The 20,172-nt window shown below is 41.1% G+C and overlaps 2 protein-coding genes across 6 annotated transcripts in view; one reads left to right on the top strand and one right to left on the bottom strand.

Moving 5' to 3' along the window:
• Positions 1–3,555, bottom strand: part of MACROD2 (mono-ADP ribosylhydrolase 2) — a 2,180,049-nt gene extending 2,176,494 nt beyond the window's left edge. For all 4 annotated transcript variants that reach the window (XM_030915179.1, XM_030915177.1, XM_030915178.1 and 1 more), the window contains exon 1: positions 3,241–3,555. In XM_030915179.1, coding sequence (XP_030771039.1) covers positions 3,241–3,286 — 46 coding nt within the window. In that variant the 5' untranslated portion in view covers positions 3,287–3,555. The remainder of the gene's footprint in view (positions 1–3,240) is intronic.
• Positions 3,556–8,782: 5,227 nt separating this feature from the next.
• Positions 8,783–20,172, top strand: part of SEL1L2 (SEL1L2 adaptor subunit of ERAD E3 ligase) — a 158,009-nt gene continuing 146,619 nt past the window's right edge. Inside the window, exon 1 of one of the 2 annotated variants that reach the window (XM_010355255.2) lies at positions 8,783–8,921. In XM_010355255.2, the coding sequence (XP_010353557.1) occupies positions 8,864–8,921 (58 nt within the window). In that variant the 5' untranslated portion in view covers positions 8,783–8,863. The remainder of the gene's footprint in view (positions 8,922–20,172) is intronic. The other variant, XM_030915182.1, reaches the window with a different exon arrangement.

Consider the following 20,172-nt stretch of genomic DNA (forward strand, 5'->3'; position numbering starts at 1 on the left):
ATAGAACAAAGCCAAAAGGACATGTAAAGGAACAGACCAATGAGACTATGGAAGAGGATGTTAGGGCTGTTCATATTACATGGCATTTATTTTCTCTGTGATTTTTTTTTTTTTTTCTGAGACGGAGTCTTGCTCTGTCGCTCAGGCTGTAGTGCAGTGGCACGGTCTCGGCTCACTGCAACCTTCCCCTCTCAGGTTCAAGCGATTCTCCTGCCTCAGCCTCCTGAGTAGCTGGGATTACAGGCGTGTGCCACCACGCCCATCTAATTTTTTGTATTTTTAGTAAAGATGGGGTTTCACCGTGTTCGCCAGGATGGTCTCAATCTCCTGACCTCGTGATCCGCCCGCCTCGGCCTCCCAAAGTGCTAGGATTACAGGCGTGAGCCACTGCGCCCAGCCCTTCTCTATGAATTAAAAAGGCAATGTCATCTCTTTAGTATGGGGGATAGGGTCTTGAAAGAACAGGAAACGTGAAAGGAATGATAAATTTAGAATTACCACATAAAGGCAGAAAAGGGGGATGATCAGCAGTATGCCAAAGAAGTGCTAAAAAGGCCCAGATCACAAATAAAAAATTATTACAATATTACTGGGGCAGGTTAAAAGACATTATGAAGCAACTTACAGTTTTCGTGAATGTCAAAAGGTACATACAGAAATGCAACCTGGCCTTTATTGCTCCAGTTATTTAAAAGTTGAAGTGTGAACACTTAAAAACGAGATCAATTTAAAACAAAACAATGAAATAAGTTGCAATACTCGAAAATGCACATTAGTGGTTCAGAATTAGGACTCAAAATACTAGATCAAAAATGTTTATTTAAATATATGTGGTCTTCAAAACTCCTTAATTACTTGTTTAAACAACGAAACATACTGAAGGCCACAAATATATATGCATTTTGTCATTTCATAAACTTTTCCTTAAAGAATGCTTCACCTTTACAATGAGTCCTTTCTCTGTGAACCAAGCATTTAAGTAGGCGACCTATTTATTAAATGGTATACTGAATTAAAAATGTTTATAGAATGCCTTGACATTTCAATGAGGTAGGTAAGCCTTCCTTTAGCTTTAAAGGACAGCTGCAAAAATACTATACCATCAGCTTCCCAGTGGGCTGAAAGGAAAAAGACCATGCATCCCATCAGCTTCTCTAATACTAACTATGGTACCAGAAATCCTCAGCTCTTCCTTGGGGGTATAATTTTATATTTAAATAATCCAAACATAGACATCCTGAAAAAAGACACTGAGAGATGCATTAAAGTCTTCGTATCACAGTAACATTTTCCTTTAACATTAAACTTCATGCAAAAATAACTTAGTTTTGGATAATTACTTTGTTAATTGCCTTATTTAATGGTGCACTTGCTTCCTTAGGAAAAAAAATTGGTTATATCTTCTCCATTATTAGAAGAGAAGAAATCAAGACATTAAAAAAGATTCTAAAATGCCTGCTGGTCACAGTCCAACAGTGTAGATGTTAAATGAAGGAAACATTATAACGTTATTACTTGAGGAACATTGTTTTTCTATTATGACAGAAAAATAGTTCTTAAGTACTCACTATAATTTCATCAATGATTCATGTTACTGAAAACAATGTCTGTGTCTTCCACTGTTTTGCCCTCATTATCATCAATAATACAAAGCTAACATTTCAGCATCATCAATAAATATGGGCATAAATGAGTTTTCAGTGCTCACAAGGTAAATCCTTGTTGAAAGCCTGCTGAAACTACAGTAACTACTACTGAAAAAACAAAGCAAAATTATTTTACACTACTTTATCTATCAGGCTGTTATTCTCGACAGCATTTGATTTATAACACCAGAAGTGTTAGCTCTCTATATACCCATAATTATTAAAACTTAATTAAATAATTAAACTATCAACACTTTTAATCATTTTAATTGTGTTGTTCAGTTATATTATGTTAAATCTTCCTGCAGCAAATTTGAAAACAAATTCCCGCCTCATGCCTTTGCTCGTGCATTGTGGAAGCAGATCCTATACAGAGGATTCTTTTTCCATACTAATTCCCTGTCTTACCTCCACTGTTTGGCCTTCATGTTCATAAAGGCCAGGACTTGCAATAAAAATTTACAGGTTTCAACGAACTACTAACAAAGAAATCAACTTTCTACCTAGTCACCCCATACCCTTTTGTAAACATGAGGTATCCAGGAGAAATGTGCACTACCCTCAATAGACCTCACCCTTGCTATACAGGTTTTAGTGTATTTTAGCAATTGGAGTGCAAGAAGTTTTTGCTACATTTCTGTAAATAGCTAAAGAATGAAAAGGAAACAGGTGTGAAAAGGAGGGTGAAAAAACGCCAGAGACACTCAACTTAGAATTATCTAACTGTGATGGGGTAAGGGGGAGATCTTGGTGGGAGAGGCTGGATGGTACACTTGTGTTTCTTCAAGAATCAGTGCCACTGTCAATCTAGCTGATTTGGATAAACCTTATATGCACAAAATTCAGAGATGGGTTCATTCAGAGTGACATTAGTCACAAAATCTTACTCTGAGCAACTTCAGCCCATGAATGGTGATGGAATACAGAGAAACACTGTTAGGAGAAAAGCCCATTCAGACTTCTCTTAAGGCACTTATCCTCACGGACAACACTCTCGTTTTAGGGCTCCCCTAGAGTTCCAGGTTTCAAAAGTCACGCTGCGGCAGCGAAGGAAGGAAACCTAGACAAGGGGTAAACACCCGATGGTGGGAACACTTTAACATTTGGGGGTTGGGGGACAAGAACGAGAAGGAAAGAAATGAGGGTGCAGGAAGCGCGGAGGCACAGCGGCAGCTGCAGCCTGAGCACCCGCCGGCGGGCACGTGTCCGCGGGACACCCGGGCCGGCAGTGCCCAAGTCCCAGCTGCGGTGCAGAGGAACTTGTGCCGCGCCCAGGGCTGCCGCCTGGGGGTCCCCGTCGCGAGCGAGGCGAACGCAGCACCGCCTCGGGAGAGGGTGACCGGGTGCCGAGGGCGACAGAGAGGGGCGTGCGCCCACACGTGCGCGAGCTGCAGGTGCCCAGGGGCGGCGCGTGCACGCCGAAGTGCGCGCGCGTGTGCGCGTGTGTACACACGGACACCGGAGGGAGGCGGCACCGGCCGGGAGGGCGCGAGGCGGGAGCTCGGGCGGAGGGCGCCGCGGCATACACAGCCTGACCCCCGCCCCCACCCCAACCCCCACCGCCCGCACCCCCAGGACTCGACGGGCCGGTTACCTTTCTCCTCTCTCCACACCTTTTTCTTCTTGTTGCTGGGGTACATGTTGCCGTGGGGGTGGCTGGCTTTAAGCTGCAAGTTCCCCAGGCTCACGGGCAAACAGGGTGTGTGTGGAGTGGGAGGGGTGGTAGGGGGCACTCAGCAGGGAAAAAGTGAAAGAGGCTCCGCGTCCTGCGCTGCTCGCCGCTCGCTGCTCTCCAGTCGCCGCCCTCCTCCCTCAGCCCGCGCCGCGCTCGGCTCCGGCTCCCACCCGCCTCAGCCCCGCGGACGCCGCCACAGCAGCACCTCAGAGCCTGTCAACTAGGTCACGCCTCGCGCTAACCTAACACCCGCGCAGGCACCGCCTACCAGCCGCTAGGCAGCGCCGCCTCCCATTGGCTGCACTGCCCGCCGCTCTCCGCGTTCTAGCCACGGCGCGCCCCAACTTGGGCCCCAAGGCGCACGCGCAGGCGCAGGCTCGGGCTCGACGCCGAGGACGTTAGGGAGCTGGAGGAGGCGGAGCCAGGGAGCGAGGGGGCGGAGCCAGGGAGCGAGGGGGCGGAGCCAGGGAGCGAGGGGGCTGGAGCTGGCTTCGAAACGGGGGCGGGGCGTGGAGCCGATGCCTAGGAGGAGCGGGAGTTGGACCGCGCTTACCGCTGGCCTCTTGGAAGACTTGAGGGCGTGGCCTGTAGGGCCAGGTGCGCCAAGTGACGGGCGAGCTAGCGGGCGAAAGCCGCCTCAGGGACTTGGAGGATGTACAAGTGGGAGGAGACCGAGGGTCAACACGAATTGTCCGTACTCACTCCAACTGCCCTGTTGGGGAGAATTTTTACCAATTAATCTGATGCTTTCCTCTGGGTGGGCAACTGAAGAAGACCAAAAGAAATGAAAGTATTGGGAAATGGTTCCACATCGTATGCAGTTGGTTCCTCAAACTTGTAGTGAAAATTACAAATTTCATGGGAATTTGGTGGTTTAGAAAGAACAAATGTAGACTGGGATACTCAAGACAGTTTTAAGAACCAAGAAGTTGCGGACAACCAAAATGTTATATTGGAAACACGTCTTACACCAAAACAAATCCAGATGCCTGTTAACCAGAGCCAAGTGGTCTTACTTGATTCTACCAATTGCTTAACGTTAAGACACAGGTCCAAAAAGCTGGTTTAATTCTGAATAGTACTAACTTGGCGAGTTCTCAACACCCGGTTTCACATGAGTAGGGCGACCTATAATTTAGAAGTTTAGTACCCTCCCCTCAAATTTATTGTGTTTCTATATATCAGATCATCTTCAAGGCTAACTGAGTGGATGTGGTAAATCCACATTTATTTGGCAATTTGGGTACTATGTTATATATATTTGGCAAATAATTATTTGGAACACATTTTTTAAAAATAATAGAAGAGAAAAGGAAGAAAAGGGGGAGGCCCGGATAAGAATTGTAAAGAATAGAATATTTTTAGTAATAGGACACTCTCATAAGGATGATTCACAACGTGGTAAGGTAATTTTTGTTTTGTCTTTTTTTTTTTTTTTTGAGACAGAGTTTCACTCTTGTCACCCAGGCTGGAAGGCAATGGCTCCATCTCAGCTCACTGCAACCTCTTTCTGCCAGGTTCAAGCAGTTCTCCTACCTCAGCCTCCGGAGTAGCTGAGATTACAGGCATGCGCCACCACGCCTGGCTAATTTTGTAGTTTTTAATAAACATGGGGTTTCACCATCTTGGCCAGGCTCGTCTCGAACTCCTGACCTCAAGTGATCCCAAAGTGCTGGGATTACAGGTGTGAGTCACTGTGCCCAGCCTGTTTTTCTTTTAATGCTGTGAAATACGTAAAAAATAGATTTGGGAGAAATAAAGAAGGCTTCAAGAAGGAAGTGACATTTGAGCTAGTAATAAAAATATGTACTTATTTTTTAGCACTAGAAATAGAAAGAGGTCTTTGATTAGAGACATTAACAAGGAAGAATAAGTAAAACCTGATAATGAAATAGATTTTGAAAGAAATGTGAGGAAGAAAAGAAAAGCATTTTATAGGAGGGTAAGGTGGCAAATAGCAATGTTAGTATTAAGCAATACGGGAGCAGTTGCAGATTTTGTGGGAAAGATATTGACTTCTTATTTAGAAATGTGAAAGGTAAGAAAAGTACATCACACTAGACACCTTCCCTTCAACAGAGAAGCTATTGGCACTCCAGCCTCCGGCCAATCCTTCCACATGTGCTTTCTTAAGAACATTACACTATTGATTATCTCTTCTCTCATGTCAGCTCAAAGAACTGGAACTTTTATTGTATGAAAGCACATTAAAAATATGTAGAGGGCATTTGTTCCAGCATTTAGTATTAATCACTCTGACAAAATGCCATTATCATTCAAAACTGTTAAATATTTAACATCCCTAAAGTACCTGAAATGTGCCGTGGACCATACTGAACTCATGCTCCTTCTCCCAGTTTTCCCCATCTCTTTGAATGGCTCCATTACTAGTTTAGTTGAAAAATCTGGAAACCTAAGCACCATCCCTTGTACCTCTTATAACTTCATTCTCATATCGAATCGATTGCTATACCTACGCAATTTTATTGAGCAGTCTGTATAAGTCTGGAATCACTGCTTTCCAATATCATTGCAGTAAACTTAGTCTGAATTTAACTGGACTATTGCAAAGACTTCCTAAGTGGCCTTCATGCCCACTGTTGCACCTCGTCTGTCCATTGTCTAGACTGCATCTAGTGATACCTTGTCAGAAGTGATCACGTCTTCTCACTTCTGTAAGTCATTCAATGACTTTCTGGTGGTCTTTACTATGTGCTGACTTATGTGCACCCAAAATTCATATGTTGAAGCCCTAATCTCCAATTTGACTAAATGTGGAGATTAGGTCTTTAGGAAGTAATTAAGGTTAAATGAGGTCATAAGGGTGAGTGAGGTTAATAGGACTGAGCCCTTATGAGAAAAGGGAGATCTCTTTTGCCCTCTCCTGCCACCCCCTTTCCCTGCTATGTGAGGACACAGTAAGAAGGTAGCCATCTGCAAGCAAGAGGAAGGCCCTCACCAGAACCTGGTCTCAGATTTCTAGCCATCAGAACTATGAGAAAATTTCTGCTGTGTAAAGTCACCCAGTCTATATTATTTTGTTGCAGTTGCCTAAGCTGACTAATACAGTCTTTTTACAACAATTAAATTATTAAGAATGGAGTGACTATCACCTACTAATCCAGCCTTATTTTATTTTATTTTATTTTATTTTTTTGAGACGGAGTCTCGCTCTGTCGCCCGGGCTGGAGTGCAGTGGCCGGATCTCAGCTCACTGCAAGCTCCGCCTCCCGGGTTTACGCCATTCTCCTGCCTTAGCCTCCCGAGTAGCTGGGACTACAGGCGCCCGCCACCTCGCCCGGCTAGTTTTTTTTTTTTTTTTTTTTTTTGTATTTTTTAGTAGAGACGGGGTTTCACCGTGTTAGCCAGGATGGTCTCGATCTCCTGACCTCGTGATCCGCCCGTCTCGGCCTCCCAAAGTGCTGGGATTACAGGCTTGAGCCACCACGCCCGGCCTCCAGCCTTATTTTATACTATACTCCACTGCCACCCCCATGCCCCAGTCTCTGATTCCAGCCCACAGAGCATCATTTCATGTTCTGGAACACCATATAGCCATTTTTTTTTTTTTTTTTTTTTTTTTTTGAGACGGAGTTTCACCCTTGTTGCCCAGGCTGGAGTGCAATGACGCGATCTCGGCTCACTGTAACCTCTGCCTCCCAGGTTCAAGCAATTCTCCTGCCTCAGCCTCCCGAGTAACTGAGATTACAGGCATCTACCACCATGCCTGGCTAATTTTTGTATTTTTAGTAGAGACAGGATTTCACCATGTTGGCCAGGCTGGTCTTGAACTCCTGACCTCAGATGATCCACCCACCTTGGCCTCCAAAAATGCTGGGATTACAGGCATGAGCCACGGCACCCAGCCCATAAAGCCTTTTAACATGTTCATTGCAACACCTGGGACATGATTTGTTTAGCTGACTCACACTCATTCTTCATATTTCAGGTTAAACATCACTCCCTAGTGAAGTCTTCCCTGACTCTGACCCCACCTGACCTTTGCCCTGTTTCCCCTTATATGCCTTCATTGCTCATTGATTTTCCTATAAAGCAGTTTGGGTTTGTTGTTGTTGTTTTGAGATGGAGTCCCACTCTGTCTCTCAGGCTGCATTGCAGTGGCGCAATCTCTGCTCACTACAACCTCCACCCCCCAGGCTCCTGGCCCCGGGATTCAAGCACTTCTCATGGCTCAGCCTCCTGAGTACCTGAGACTACAGGTGCGCACCACCAAGCCCAGCTAATTTTTGTATTTTTAGTTGACACGGGGTTTCGCCATGTTGGCCAACCTGGTCTCGAACTCCTGGCCTCAAGTAATCCACCTGCCTTAGGGTCCAAAGTGCTGGGATAGAAGTGTGAGCTACCACAACCTGTCAACATTAAGGATCTTGAGAGATTGTCCTGGATCATGTTTGTGGGCCCTAAATGTAATCACAAGTATCTTTATAAGAGGGGCACAAAGGGAGATTAAACTACAGAAGGCAAGTGATGACTGAGCAGAGACTGAAATGATGTGGCCACAAATCAAGGAATGCTGGCAGCCAATTAGAAGCTGAAAAATTCCAGGCCAAGAATGGATTCTTCCCCGGGACCTCCAGAAGGAGCTAGCCTTGTCTTTGATTTTAGCCCTATAAGAATCGTTTTGGAATTCTGGTCCCTAGAACTATGAGAGAATAAAATATTGTTGTTTTAACCCATTAAGTTTGTGGTAATTTGTTATCACAGCAATGGGAAACTAATAAAAGGAGTAAAACTGTAAATTCAAAACAATAAAATGTCTATTTCTGAAGTAAGGACCTGGACAGACTGTAAAAGTTGGATATTTTTGTAGGCATAATTTCTCAACTAGCTCTATGCCTTGGATATTTTTAATATTTATATGTTTTCCCTAAATATTCATTTTGATTTCTCGTAGCTTTGAAGGTACCACTTGTGAAATGCCTGTGTTATTTGAGGTATGTAAATACATTGTTAAACAGTCTTTGTTTGCCTTTGTTTCAGTAAATCCTCAGCAGTTTCTAACTGGAAAAGAGAATAAAGATTTTCATCCAGATTGGGAACAAAGCAGACTTGGCCCATTGTTTCTTTTCCACTATTGCCTAGAGATATCAGCTTACAGGATGATGTCAGATCAGTTCATGTACCTTAATTGTGTTTTTACATAAGAGTAGTTTGTACCTCTAGAGGCAACATAAAAATAAGAACTTCCAGCACCCCCAAACACAGTTGAACGTGTGGACATGTACGAGTTGGACTTCTGGTCCCTTCCTTTCATGTTAGAGAGCCACCCCTAATTTCTAGCCTACCCCTTATCTTCAGCCAGAGGAATAGCAGTGGATCCTTTCCACAGCCTACATTCTCCAGCAGCTGCCTTCATTCCGGCTTGAAAGGAATTCCCTGGCAGCCCATTGGCCCAAGAGTTAAGGAAATGGTTGCTTAGCAACTGACTCCTGCCCCCACCACAGCCCTGAGAAGACAAGCTCTTGGGCCAACCACCTAGTTTCTGCCTGTGTTACAGTGAAGAGGAGTTGCTTAAGAGAAGATGAAGCCCTTGTCTCTGTTAATAGAGATATTGATAATTCTTGGGATCACAATTAAAAGTAAGTTTTTTTTTTGTCCTTACAGTTCTCTATGAGGAACTTTTCTGTTTGCTCAAATAGTGCCAAGGGCAGAAGCCAATCAAAAGATTAGAACTTTACTATATCCCTAAGTAATGCCATTTTTGTACAGGTATTTTAAAATATGCAATAAGAAGAATAGATGATAATGATAGTCTCACTTGGGATAATACTTGGGAAGTGTGTGGGCGATGGAGAGAAAACAACTCTATGAGAAAACCACTACAGTAATTGTTATAAAGTAGGGATATTTAGGGCAAGTTGTTCAGTGCTATTAAATTTAGAATATCATAAAGGTCTAGTTCCAAGACTTTAAAGGAAAAATATAGGACTCAAAGAGTGTGAAAGATCCATAAACATGTTCTTTTAAAATATTTACACAATAACAATTTCACTTCCAAAGTTTCAATGTTTCCTATATAGTTACTATCTGAAAATGGAAGTTATTTTCCAATCTTGTTTCTTTGGCCATTTTTTGAGTTACTTTTTACCCAATCCTCATATAATGTGCTCATGATAAATTCAACTTAATAAATATTTATTTGGTCCCTGATTGTCTAGTGGTTAGAATTCAGCACTCTCACTGCCACAGCCTAGGTTCAATTCCCTGTCAGAGAAAAGAAAAAAAAAAAAGGAAATATTTGGATTTTACCCAGAAATGTAAGATTGGTTTACCATCCATAAAGTAATCAATGTAACAATCACATCAATAGAATAAAAGACAAAGATCACATGATCATTCTAAACTAGTAAAAGCATTTGACAAAATTCAACATGCTTTGTGATAAAAATGTATGACAAACTAAGAATAGAAGGAAACTTTATCAACCTGATATATCAAAAAACCCAAAGCTACTATATTTAATGGTGAAAGACTGAATGCTTTACCCCTAACATCAGGAATAAGATGAGGATGTCCACTTTTGCCGTTTCTATTCAACATTGTACTGGAAGTTCTAGCCATGGCAATTACACAAGAAACAGAAGTAGAAGACATCAAGCTTGGAAAGAAAGAAGTGAAATGATCTGTATTCACCGATGACATGATCTTGTATACAGAAAATCCTATGGAATCAAGTACAAAACTATTAGAACAAATAAATGAGCTCCACAGCACTGCAGAATAAATACAAAAAATGGTTCCATTTCTATACAGTAGCAATGAGCAAACCAAAAATGAAATTAAGAAAGAAACTTTATAATAGTATCAAAAATGAACTACTTAAGAATAAATTTTACCAAAAAAAGTGCAAAACTCATCTTCTGATAACCACAAAAATTGTTTAAAGAAGTTAAAGACGACCTTACTAAATGAAAAGACTTCCCATGTTCATGGATTGGAAAACTTAATATTGGTAAGATGGCAATACTCTCCAAATTGATCTACATATTCAACATAGTCTTTATTTATTTGTTTATTTATTGTTTTTGAGATGGAGTTTCGCTCTTGTCGCCCAGGCTGGAGTGCAATGACGCAATCTCGGCTCACTGCAACCTCCGCTTCCTGGGTTCAAGCGATTCTCCTGCCTCAGCCTCCCAAATAGCTGAGATTACAGTCGTCTGCCACCACACCTGGCTAATTTTTTGTATTTTTAGTAGAGACGGGGTTTTACCATGTTGGCCAGGCTGGTCTTGAACTCCTGACCTCAGGTTATTCACCGGCCTCAGCCAGCCAAAGTGCTGGGATTACAGGCATGAGCCACCACACCCAGGCTTCAACACAATTTTTATGGAAATCCCAGCTGACTTCTTTTCAAAAATTGGCAAACTGGTCTTAAAATTCATATGAAAAAAATGTTCCTGAAAAAGAAGAATGAAGTTGGAGGATTCACACTTCCCAATTTCAAAACTTACTACAAAGCTACAGTAATCAAGACAATATAGTCCTGATGTGAAAATAGACATATAGATTACTGGAATAGAATTGAGAGTTTTACAAGTAAACTGTCACACTTATCATCAATTGATTTTTGGTAAAGATGCCATGAAAACTCAGTGTGGGAGGTGCTGGAGGAGACAATCTCTCCAACAAATGGTACTGGGACAACTGGATAACCACATGAAAAAAATGAATTTGAAAAAATTAAATAAGACAATTTTTAAAGGCTAGGCACAATGGTTCCTATCTGTAATCCCAGCACTTTGGGCCAAGGCAGAAGGATCACTTAAGGCCAGGACTTCAAGAACAGCCTGGTCAACATAGCAAGAACCTCATCTCTTTAAAATTAAATTAAAAGATAAAAAATTCTTAAGAATGCATTTGTACCCCCACCTCATACCTCATATACATAAATTAATTCAAAGTAGATCAAAGACCTACATATATAGCTAAAGATTTAAAACTCTTAGAAGAAAACATAGACATAAATTTTCCTAACTTTGGGTTAAGCAATGATTTCCTAGATATGCCACCAAAAGCACAAGCAGAAAAGGAAAAACCAAACTGATTATCAAAACTCTTCTGCTTTGGAAGATATCATCAAAAAACTCAAACAACAACCCACAGAATGAGAGAAAATTTTTGCAACTCATATATCTGATGAGAATTCAGTATTCAGAGTATACAAAGAACCTTACAACTCATCAACAAAATGACAACCCAATTTAAAAATGGGCAAAGAAATTGGATAAACATTTTCCCAAAGAAGAACAAATGACCAAGCACATCAAAGATATTCTACATCACTGGTCATTAAGGACATGAAAGCGAAAAGCCAGTGAGTTATCACATCACACCCACTAGAATGGTTATAATCAAAAAACAGGAAATTATCGGCCGGGCACAGTGGCTCACACCTGTAATCCCAGCACTTTGGGAGGCTGAGGCAGGTGGATTACGAGGTCAAGAGATCAAGACCATCCTGGCCAACCAACATGGTGAGACCCCGTCTCTATTAAAAATACAAAAATTAGCTGGGCATCATGGCACACACCTGTAGTCCCAGCTACTCAGGAGGCTGAGGCAGGAGAACGGCTTGAACCTGGGAGGCAGAGGTTACAGTGAGCCAAGATTGCACCACTGCCCTCCAGCCCAGGCGACAGAGCAAGACTCCATCTCAAAAAAAAAAAAGGAAATTATCAAATTTTGGAAGGATATGGAGAAACAGGAGCCTTAACACATTGCTGGTGGGAATATAAAATGGTATAGTCACTGTGGAAAACGGTGTGGCAGTTTCTTAAAAAGTGAAACACAGATTTATTAGGTTGATGCAAAAGTAATTGAAGTTTTGGCATTAAAAGTAATGGAGAGGCCGGGCGCGGAGGCTCACGCCTGTAATCCCAGCACTTTGGGAGGCTGAGGCGGGAGGATCAAGCGGTCAGGAGATCGAGACCATCGTGGCTAACACGGTGAAACCCTGTCTCTACTACAAATACAAAAAATTAGCCAGGCGTGGTGGCCGGCGCCTGTAGTCCCAGCTATTTGGGCGACTGAGGCAGAAGAATGGGGTGAACCCGGGAGGCGGAGCTTGCAGTGAGCCGAGATGGTACCACTGCACCCCAGTCTGGGCAACAGACCGAGATTCTGCCTCAAAAAAAAATAATGGAGAAAACCATAATTACTTTTGCACCAACCTATGCAATGTGACCTATTAATTCCACTACTAGGTATATAACCAAGAGAAATGAAAACAGTGTTCACACAGAAATTTGTACACATATATTTATAAAAGCATTATTCATTGTAGCTTAAAGGTGGAAACAACCCAAATATTGACCAACAAATGAGTAAATAAACAAATTGTGGTATTTACATTGGAATATACATACAATGGAATATTAGCCGTAAAAATGAATGAAGTACTGATACGTGTTACAATTTGGATGAACCTCAAAAACAGTTGTGCTACATGACAGAAGCGACACAAAAGGCTGCATATTGTATGATTCTTATTCTATGAAATATCTGAAATAGGCAAATTCATAAAGATGGAAAGCAGATTACTGTGTTAGGGGATGGCAGAGGGGAGAAAGAGGAGTGACTACTTAATGCGTACAGAGCGTACCTCCGGGATGATGAAATTTTGAAACTGTAGAAAGGTGATGGCTGTATAACACTATGAATGCACTAAATGCACTAAATTGCACACTTTAAAAGGGGTAATTGTATGTTATATGGATTTCACCTCAATTTTTTTAAAATGTTGCAATGCTTCGAAAAACTGGCAATTCCTCAAAAAGTTAAACATAAAATTACTATATGATCTAATAGTTCCATTCCTAGGTATATATCCAAGAGAATGGAAAACATATTTCCATACAAAAACTTACACATAAATGGTAGCATTATTCATAAATAAACAAAAAATGGAACTAGCCCAAAAGTCCAACAACTGATGAACAGATCAACAAAATGTGATATATCCATACAACAGAATATTCAGCAAAAACCACAAACAAAGTATGATATGGATAACCTTGAATACATGCTAAGCAAAAGAAGGTAGACACAAATGGCCACATATCATGTGACTTCTTAGGTATGAAACGTCCGTAATAAGCAAATACACAGAGACTGAAAGTCCATTACTAGTTACCTAGGCCTGGGAGGTATGGGGGAATTGGAGTGATGATGACTTAGGGGTACAGGATTTCTTTTTGGGGTCATGAAAATTGTTTTCTGATTGTGGGATGTTTGCACAAATTTGTGAATATCCTAAAGGCCATTGAATTGTAGAGGGAAAAAATAAATCTTTAATGAAGGTTATACACCAGGAGTATTGGGGATATAAGAATATCTAAGAACAGTCCATATCCTCGAGCAGCTTAGAGTCTCGAAGAGAAAAACCAAAATAACTAATGAATAAATTGTAAAGTGTTGTAGGTAATAAAACAGAAGTACAGTAGGGCACAGAATGAAGGAGAGGTCAATTCTACTGGTGTATGGAGTAGTCAGAAAGGCTTCACAAAGGAAATGGCATAGACCAAATCTTGAAAGATTAGTGAGTATTCACCAAGCAGGCAAGGGAGAACAAGAACATTTCAGTCCAGAAAAAAGGACCAAAGACACAGAGGAATGAAAAAGCATGGTCTATAAATAAGTGTATCAGTTTGCTGTTGTGTAGTATATAAAAAGCAACTTATGAGGCTGGAGTGGTAGGCAGGGGCTTTGTGTGACAGGCTATGAAGTTTGGGCTTTATCCTGGGAGGAATGGGTAGTCATTTCAGGTTTAGTCCTTGAAGAACATGAATAGAATTATGCCTTAGAAAAATGACTTTGAGAGTAGAACAGTAGCTACTAGATGTGAGGGTTGGGGGAGAGGGGATATCCAACGGTTGGTTAAACAAATACAAAAGTATAGCTAAATAGGAGGAATAAGTTCTAGGGTTCTATAGCACTATAGTGTGACTATATTTAACCACAATTTATTGTATCAAATAGCTAGAAGAGCAGATTTTGAATGTTCCAAACACAAAAATGTGATAAACATTTGAAGTTAGAAACATGCTAATTACCCTGATTTGTTCATTATACATTGTATATATGTATCAGAATATCACACTGTGCTCCATAAGTATGTACAATTATTACATATCAATTAAAAACTAAGAAAAGCAAAAAAATATTTAATAGCAAAAAAAGCAAATATTAAATGCCCTTTAGCAAAAAAGAAAGAAAAAAGGAAAGAAGAGGAGAGGGGAGGAGAGGGAGGAAGAGAGAGAGAAAGAGAGAGACTTTGGCAGTAGAGGATTGGATGTCACTGTGTAACTCTAGTGACAGTGTAACTAGTAGAACATTACTGAATGGTCCAAACAAGAAACAATGAAGACTTAAACTACAGCAACAGCAGTGGGAACTGAGAAGAGTTGATGAATATCAACGCTAGAGAGATTATCACAGAAGTCCAAGGTGAGAGAGTGCTAAGAACATGGGAATTGCCAACAATGCCAAATGCCAGAGAGAATGGGGAAATTAGAGTCAGCAAGTGACCATGAAATTTAATAGCCTGAGAATTTTTGTTTCCAGGATAGTTTCAGCAGAGAAGCATGAACAGAAACCTGATGTCAAGGCTTGGTGTGGTGGCTTACGCCTGAAATCCCAGTACTTTGGGAGGCCGAGGCAAGCAGATCACCTGAGGTCAGGAATTCAACACCAGCCTGGCCAACATGGTGAAACTGCGTGCCTACTAAATATACAAAAATTAGCCAGGCATGGTGGCGGGCACCTGTAATCTCAGCTACTCAGGAGGTTGAGGCAGGAGAATCACACAAACCCAGGAGGTGAAGGTTGCAGTGAGCTTAGGTCGCGCCACTGCACTCAAGCCTGGGTGACAGAGCAAGACTTCATCTCAAAAAAAAAAAAAAAAAAAGAAAGAAAGAAAGGAAGCTGATTTCAATTGGTAGAAGTGAACATGAAGAGAGAAAGTAGAGACATAATGATTATACAGAGTTCTTCCAGGATTGTGGCAGTGTTCAGGGTCAGACTCTAGCTATCGATAGATCATTCATTAATTGTAGGTGTATAGAGAACCAGCAAAGTAGTTAGTGGGAGAGAAAACAGTTGTTTTTTAAAAGCTAGTGCTGGCGGGGCACAGTGGCTCACGCCTGTAATCCCAGCACTTTGGGAGTCCAAGGCAGGCAGATCACATGAGGTCAGGAGTTTGAGACCAGCCATGACCAACATGGAGAAACCCCGTCTCTACTAAAAATACAAAATTAGCTGGGCATGGTGGTGCATGCCTGTAATCCCAGCTACTCCAGAGGCTGAGGCAGGAGAATCGCTTGAACCCAGGAGGCAGAGTTTGCATTGAGCCGAGATTGTGCCATTGCACTCCAGCCTGGGCAACAAGAGCGAAACTCTGTCTCAAAGAAAAACAAAAACAAAAACAAAAACAAAAAACGAAAGCTAGTGCTAAAAGACCTAAGATTCATATGTAAAATTAGCCCTCGACCTCACTTATTTTCCCTCTCTTTGCCCCCCTACCCTATTTCTCAAGGCAAAACAGACAGGTCTGTCCTTTTTCATTCAGATACACTTTGCAAGCTTGCATGTTGCCTTTTTATTCATTTTTTTCACTTGATACTCATTATATTTTGATTTTACCTATATAAAATTATTGAGGAGGACATAACTATGCGATTGTCCCTGACTCTACATTCACCTAGGGAATTTCTTAAAAAGTTACTGAGATGATTTTTCCCTTTTGGTAAATCCTCAGGTTAAAATAGTTGAAAATGATGGAAGGAATGAACAGTCCATCCCAAAGTATATGGCTTAGAAAAATGGAAGGAAAACTAATTATGTTAAACTAGTCATGTGTTTTTTTCTCTCTTCACTCTATCAACTTAGCTGCTGCCTTTTTTTTTTTTTTTTTTTTTTTTTCTCTGAGATGGAGTCTCGCTCCGTCGCCCAGACTGGAGTGCAGTGGCGCGAACTCAGCTCACTGCAACCTCCGCCTCCCAGGTTCAAGCAATTCTCCTGCCTCAACTTCCCAAGTATCTGGGACTATAGGCGCTTACCACCACACCCAGCTAGTTTTTGTATTTTTAGTAGAGACGGGGTTTCACTCTGTTGGCCAGGATGGTCTCCATCTTTTGACCACATGATCCACCCGCCTCGGCCTCCCGAAGTGCTGGGATTACAGGTATGAGCCATTGTGCCCAGCCTGCTGCTGCTTTAAGGTAGTGTAAAATATATCACTGAGGCAGAGAAAAGGCACTGCCAGGAGTTCTGGCTATAGATCATCCAGAGTCCAAGGTTTCCTGTCTCCCATCTATTTCTTTTCTTTCTTGTTTATTTATTTAGATCTCGCTTAGAAACAATTTTTTCTTTTTTCTTTTATGAAAATTTTTATTTACAATGACAGAACTTGCTACTGTCTCAGAATATACTTTTTTTTTTTTTTTTTTTTTTTTTTTTTTTTGGCAGAGTCTCATTCTGTCTCCTAAGCTGGAGTGCAGTGGCATAATCACAACTCGCTATAGGCTCAACTTCCCAGGCTCAAGCATTCCTCCCACCTCAGCCTTCCAACTAGCTGGGATCACAGGCATGCACCACCATGCCAGGCTATATTTTTTGTAGAGATAGGATCTCGCTATGTTGCCCAGTCTAGTCTTGAACTTCTGAGCTCAAATGATCCTCCTGCGTCAACCTCCCAAAATGCTGGGATTACAGGCATGAGCCACCATGGCTGGCCCCATCTATTTCTTTCTAGTAGTAACTCTTATCATACACTTCTGTGATTAGAAAAGCAAAGCAAAACAACAAAAAGTTAATAGCAACTCTCACAGACACACTCCACCTACCCAGCAGCTCTCTATCCCAGTTGAAAGAGGCACGTAGCTCATCAGTCTCACAGTAACCAGAGGCCAGAAAGCAGTTGCCTCACAATCATGTCTAGGTACCTGTCTGGTCCAGAAGGAGGCCACATAAAGACCAAGCCCTGGACATGTTGGAGAGGAAGCTGAGCCTAAGTAGTACAAGCAGGAAATATCCTACTGCTTCAGAAATGTTCTTGCTTCTACCAGTGCTATTTTGAATAACCTATGGAATTGAGGATATCTAAATTACCTTTGCTTTCATTAAATTCTTTTATGTTGTACCTCTAACCAGGGAAAAGATACATTGCAAGTAACTGGAGCATCTCTCCTTGAAAAGAAGCAGGAGAGACCAGGTGTTATGATAGGATTGATGACTGCAAGAGAGAAGTTTGATAACTGTGTTATGTGAGGGGGCAGTAAGAAAGCACATTTCTCTTTTGTGAGTTTTCTGAAAGTTATAAGGATTTTTCACACCTTCGTATCTTAGATTCATCTGAATGGTTTCTGATTTTGTATTTTTTTCAGTGACAAATATTAATTGCATATTTATGGGGCACAATGTGATGTTTTGATATATGTATATGTTGGGCAATGATTAAGTCAAGCTAATTAACATATCCATCCCTTCATATAAGTACCATTTTTTGTGGTGAGAACATTTGAAATCTACTATTTTAGTAATTTTGAAATACAGAATACATTATTAACTATAGGCACCATGCTGTGCAGTATCTAAAACTTATCTTCCTATTTAATTGAAACTGTACTCTTTGACCAACCTCTCCCCATTCCCCATACCTCCCTCCCCAGCCTCTGGTAACCATCATTCTATTCTCTATTTCTTTTTTTTTTTTTTTTTTTTTTTTTTTTGAGATGGTGGTTTGCTCTTGCTGCCCAGGCTAGAGTGCAATGGCACGATCTCGGCTCACTGCAACCTCTGCCTCCCGAGTTCAAGTGATTCTCCTGTCTCAGCCTCCCGAGTAGCTGGGACTATAGGTGCACACCACCATGCCCGGCTAATTTTGTACTTTTAGTAGAGATGAGTTTTCACCATGTTGGCGAGGCTGCTGTCAAACTTCTGACCTCAGGTGATCCACCCGCCTTGGCCTCCCAAAGTGCTGGGATTACAAGCGTGAGCCACCGGGTCCAGCCTCTACTCTCTATTTCTATGAGTTTCAACTCTTTAGATTCCACATATAAGTGAGATCAGGAAGTATTTGTCTCAGGAAATTGCCACTTCCTGGCTTATTTCATTTAGTATCATGTACTCCATTTTTATCCATGTTGTTGCAAATAGCATGATTTCCTTCTTTATAAGGGTGAATAATATTTCATTGTGTATATATACAACATTTTGTTTATCCATTAATCCATTGATGGACACTTAGGCTGTTTCCATATCTAGACTCTTGTAAATAATGCTGTAATGAACATGGGAGTGCAGACATCTTTTTGACATACTGATTTCAAGTCCTTTGGATATATACCTGGAAGGGGGATTGCTGGATCATATGCCAATTCTTTGTTTGTTTGTTTGTTTTTTGAAGAATCACTATCTATATTGTTTGACATAATGGCTGTACCAATTTATATTCCCACTCACAGTGTATAAGATTTTCCTTTTCTCTGGCCAGGTGTGGTGGCTCACACCTGTAATCCCAGCACTCTGGGAGGCCGAGGCGGGCAAATCACCTGAGGTGAGGAGTTTAAGACTAGCCTGGCCAACATAGTGAAACCCTATCTCTACTAAAAATAAAAAAATTAGCCAGGCACATGCCTGTAACCCCAGCTACTTGGGAGCCTGAGGCAGGAGAATAGCTTGAACCCAGGAGGCAGAGGTTGCAGTGGGCTGAGATCGCGCCACTGCACTCCAGTCCGGGTGACAAAGCAAGACTCTGTCTAAAAAAAGATTTCCCTTTTCTCCACATCCTCACCAACATTTATCATCTTTCATCTTTTTTCTAACAAGTGTGAGGTGATATCTCGTTGTGATTTTAATTTGCATTTTCCTGATGATTAGTGATATTGAACATTTTCTCATCTATCTGTTGGCCGTTTGTATATATCTGTTGGCCATTTGTATGTCTTCTTTCAAGAAATGTCTCTTCAGGGTTTTTGCCCACTTTTTAATCAAGTTGTTTGTTTTCTTCCTATTTAGTTGAGTTTCTTATCTATTTTAGATATTAGTCCCTGGTCAGATGTATGGTTTGCAAATATTTTCTCCCAATTCATGGGTTGTCTGTTCAATCTGGTAATTGTTTTCTTTGCTGTACAGATTTTTAGTTTGCTGTAAATTCTGTTTGTCTATTTTTACTTTTGTTGCTTGTGCTCTTTGGGGTTATATTTAAGAAATTACTACCCAGGCCAATACGGTGAAGCTTTTCCTCTATATTTTCTTTTAGTAGTTTTAGAGTTTCTGGTCTTATGTATAAGTCTTTTTTATTTTTATTTTTTGAAATGACAAGTGACTGGGTTTTTTTGTAAGTAACTAGATTAAATTTTCTTCCATTGTGCCAATATGTGACCCAACATAGAGATTAAGTGCCAGTTTCAGGAAAATAAAGTTATATTTTTGTCAGCCGTGAATGTATGTCTTCTGAATACTTTTTCTTTTGTTTTTAGTTGATACATAAACTGCATCAACTTCATCAACGATGCAGAGTGATACTTTGTACGTATATAGAATGTGTAATGATCAAATCAGAGTTATTAGCGTAGCACCTCAAACATTTATTATTTCTTTGTGTTGTAAACATTCAAAATCTTCTAGATTTTCCAAAATATGCAATAAGTCGTTAACCATATTTATCCTACAGTACCACAGAACACTAGAATTTATTTCTCCTATCTAGCTGTATTTTTGTATAAATTAACCAACTTCTCCCTATCCTCCTCTCTTTCCATCCTTCCTATTATCTAATAACCACAATTCTACTCTATCACTTATATGAGCTCAATTCTTTCAGCTTCCACA

Source organism: Rhinopithecus roxellana, chromosome 13 (assembly GCF_007565055.1).
Source record: "Rhinopithecus roxellana isolate Shanxi Qingling chromosome 13, ASM756505v1, whole genome shotgun sequence".
Classification (NCBI taxonomy): Eukaryota; Metazoa; Chordata; class Mammalia; order Primates; family Cercopithecidae; genus Rhinopithecus; species Rhinopithecus roxellana.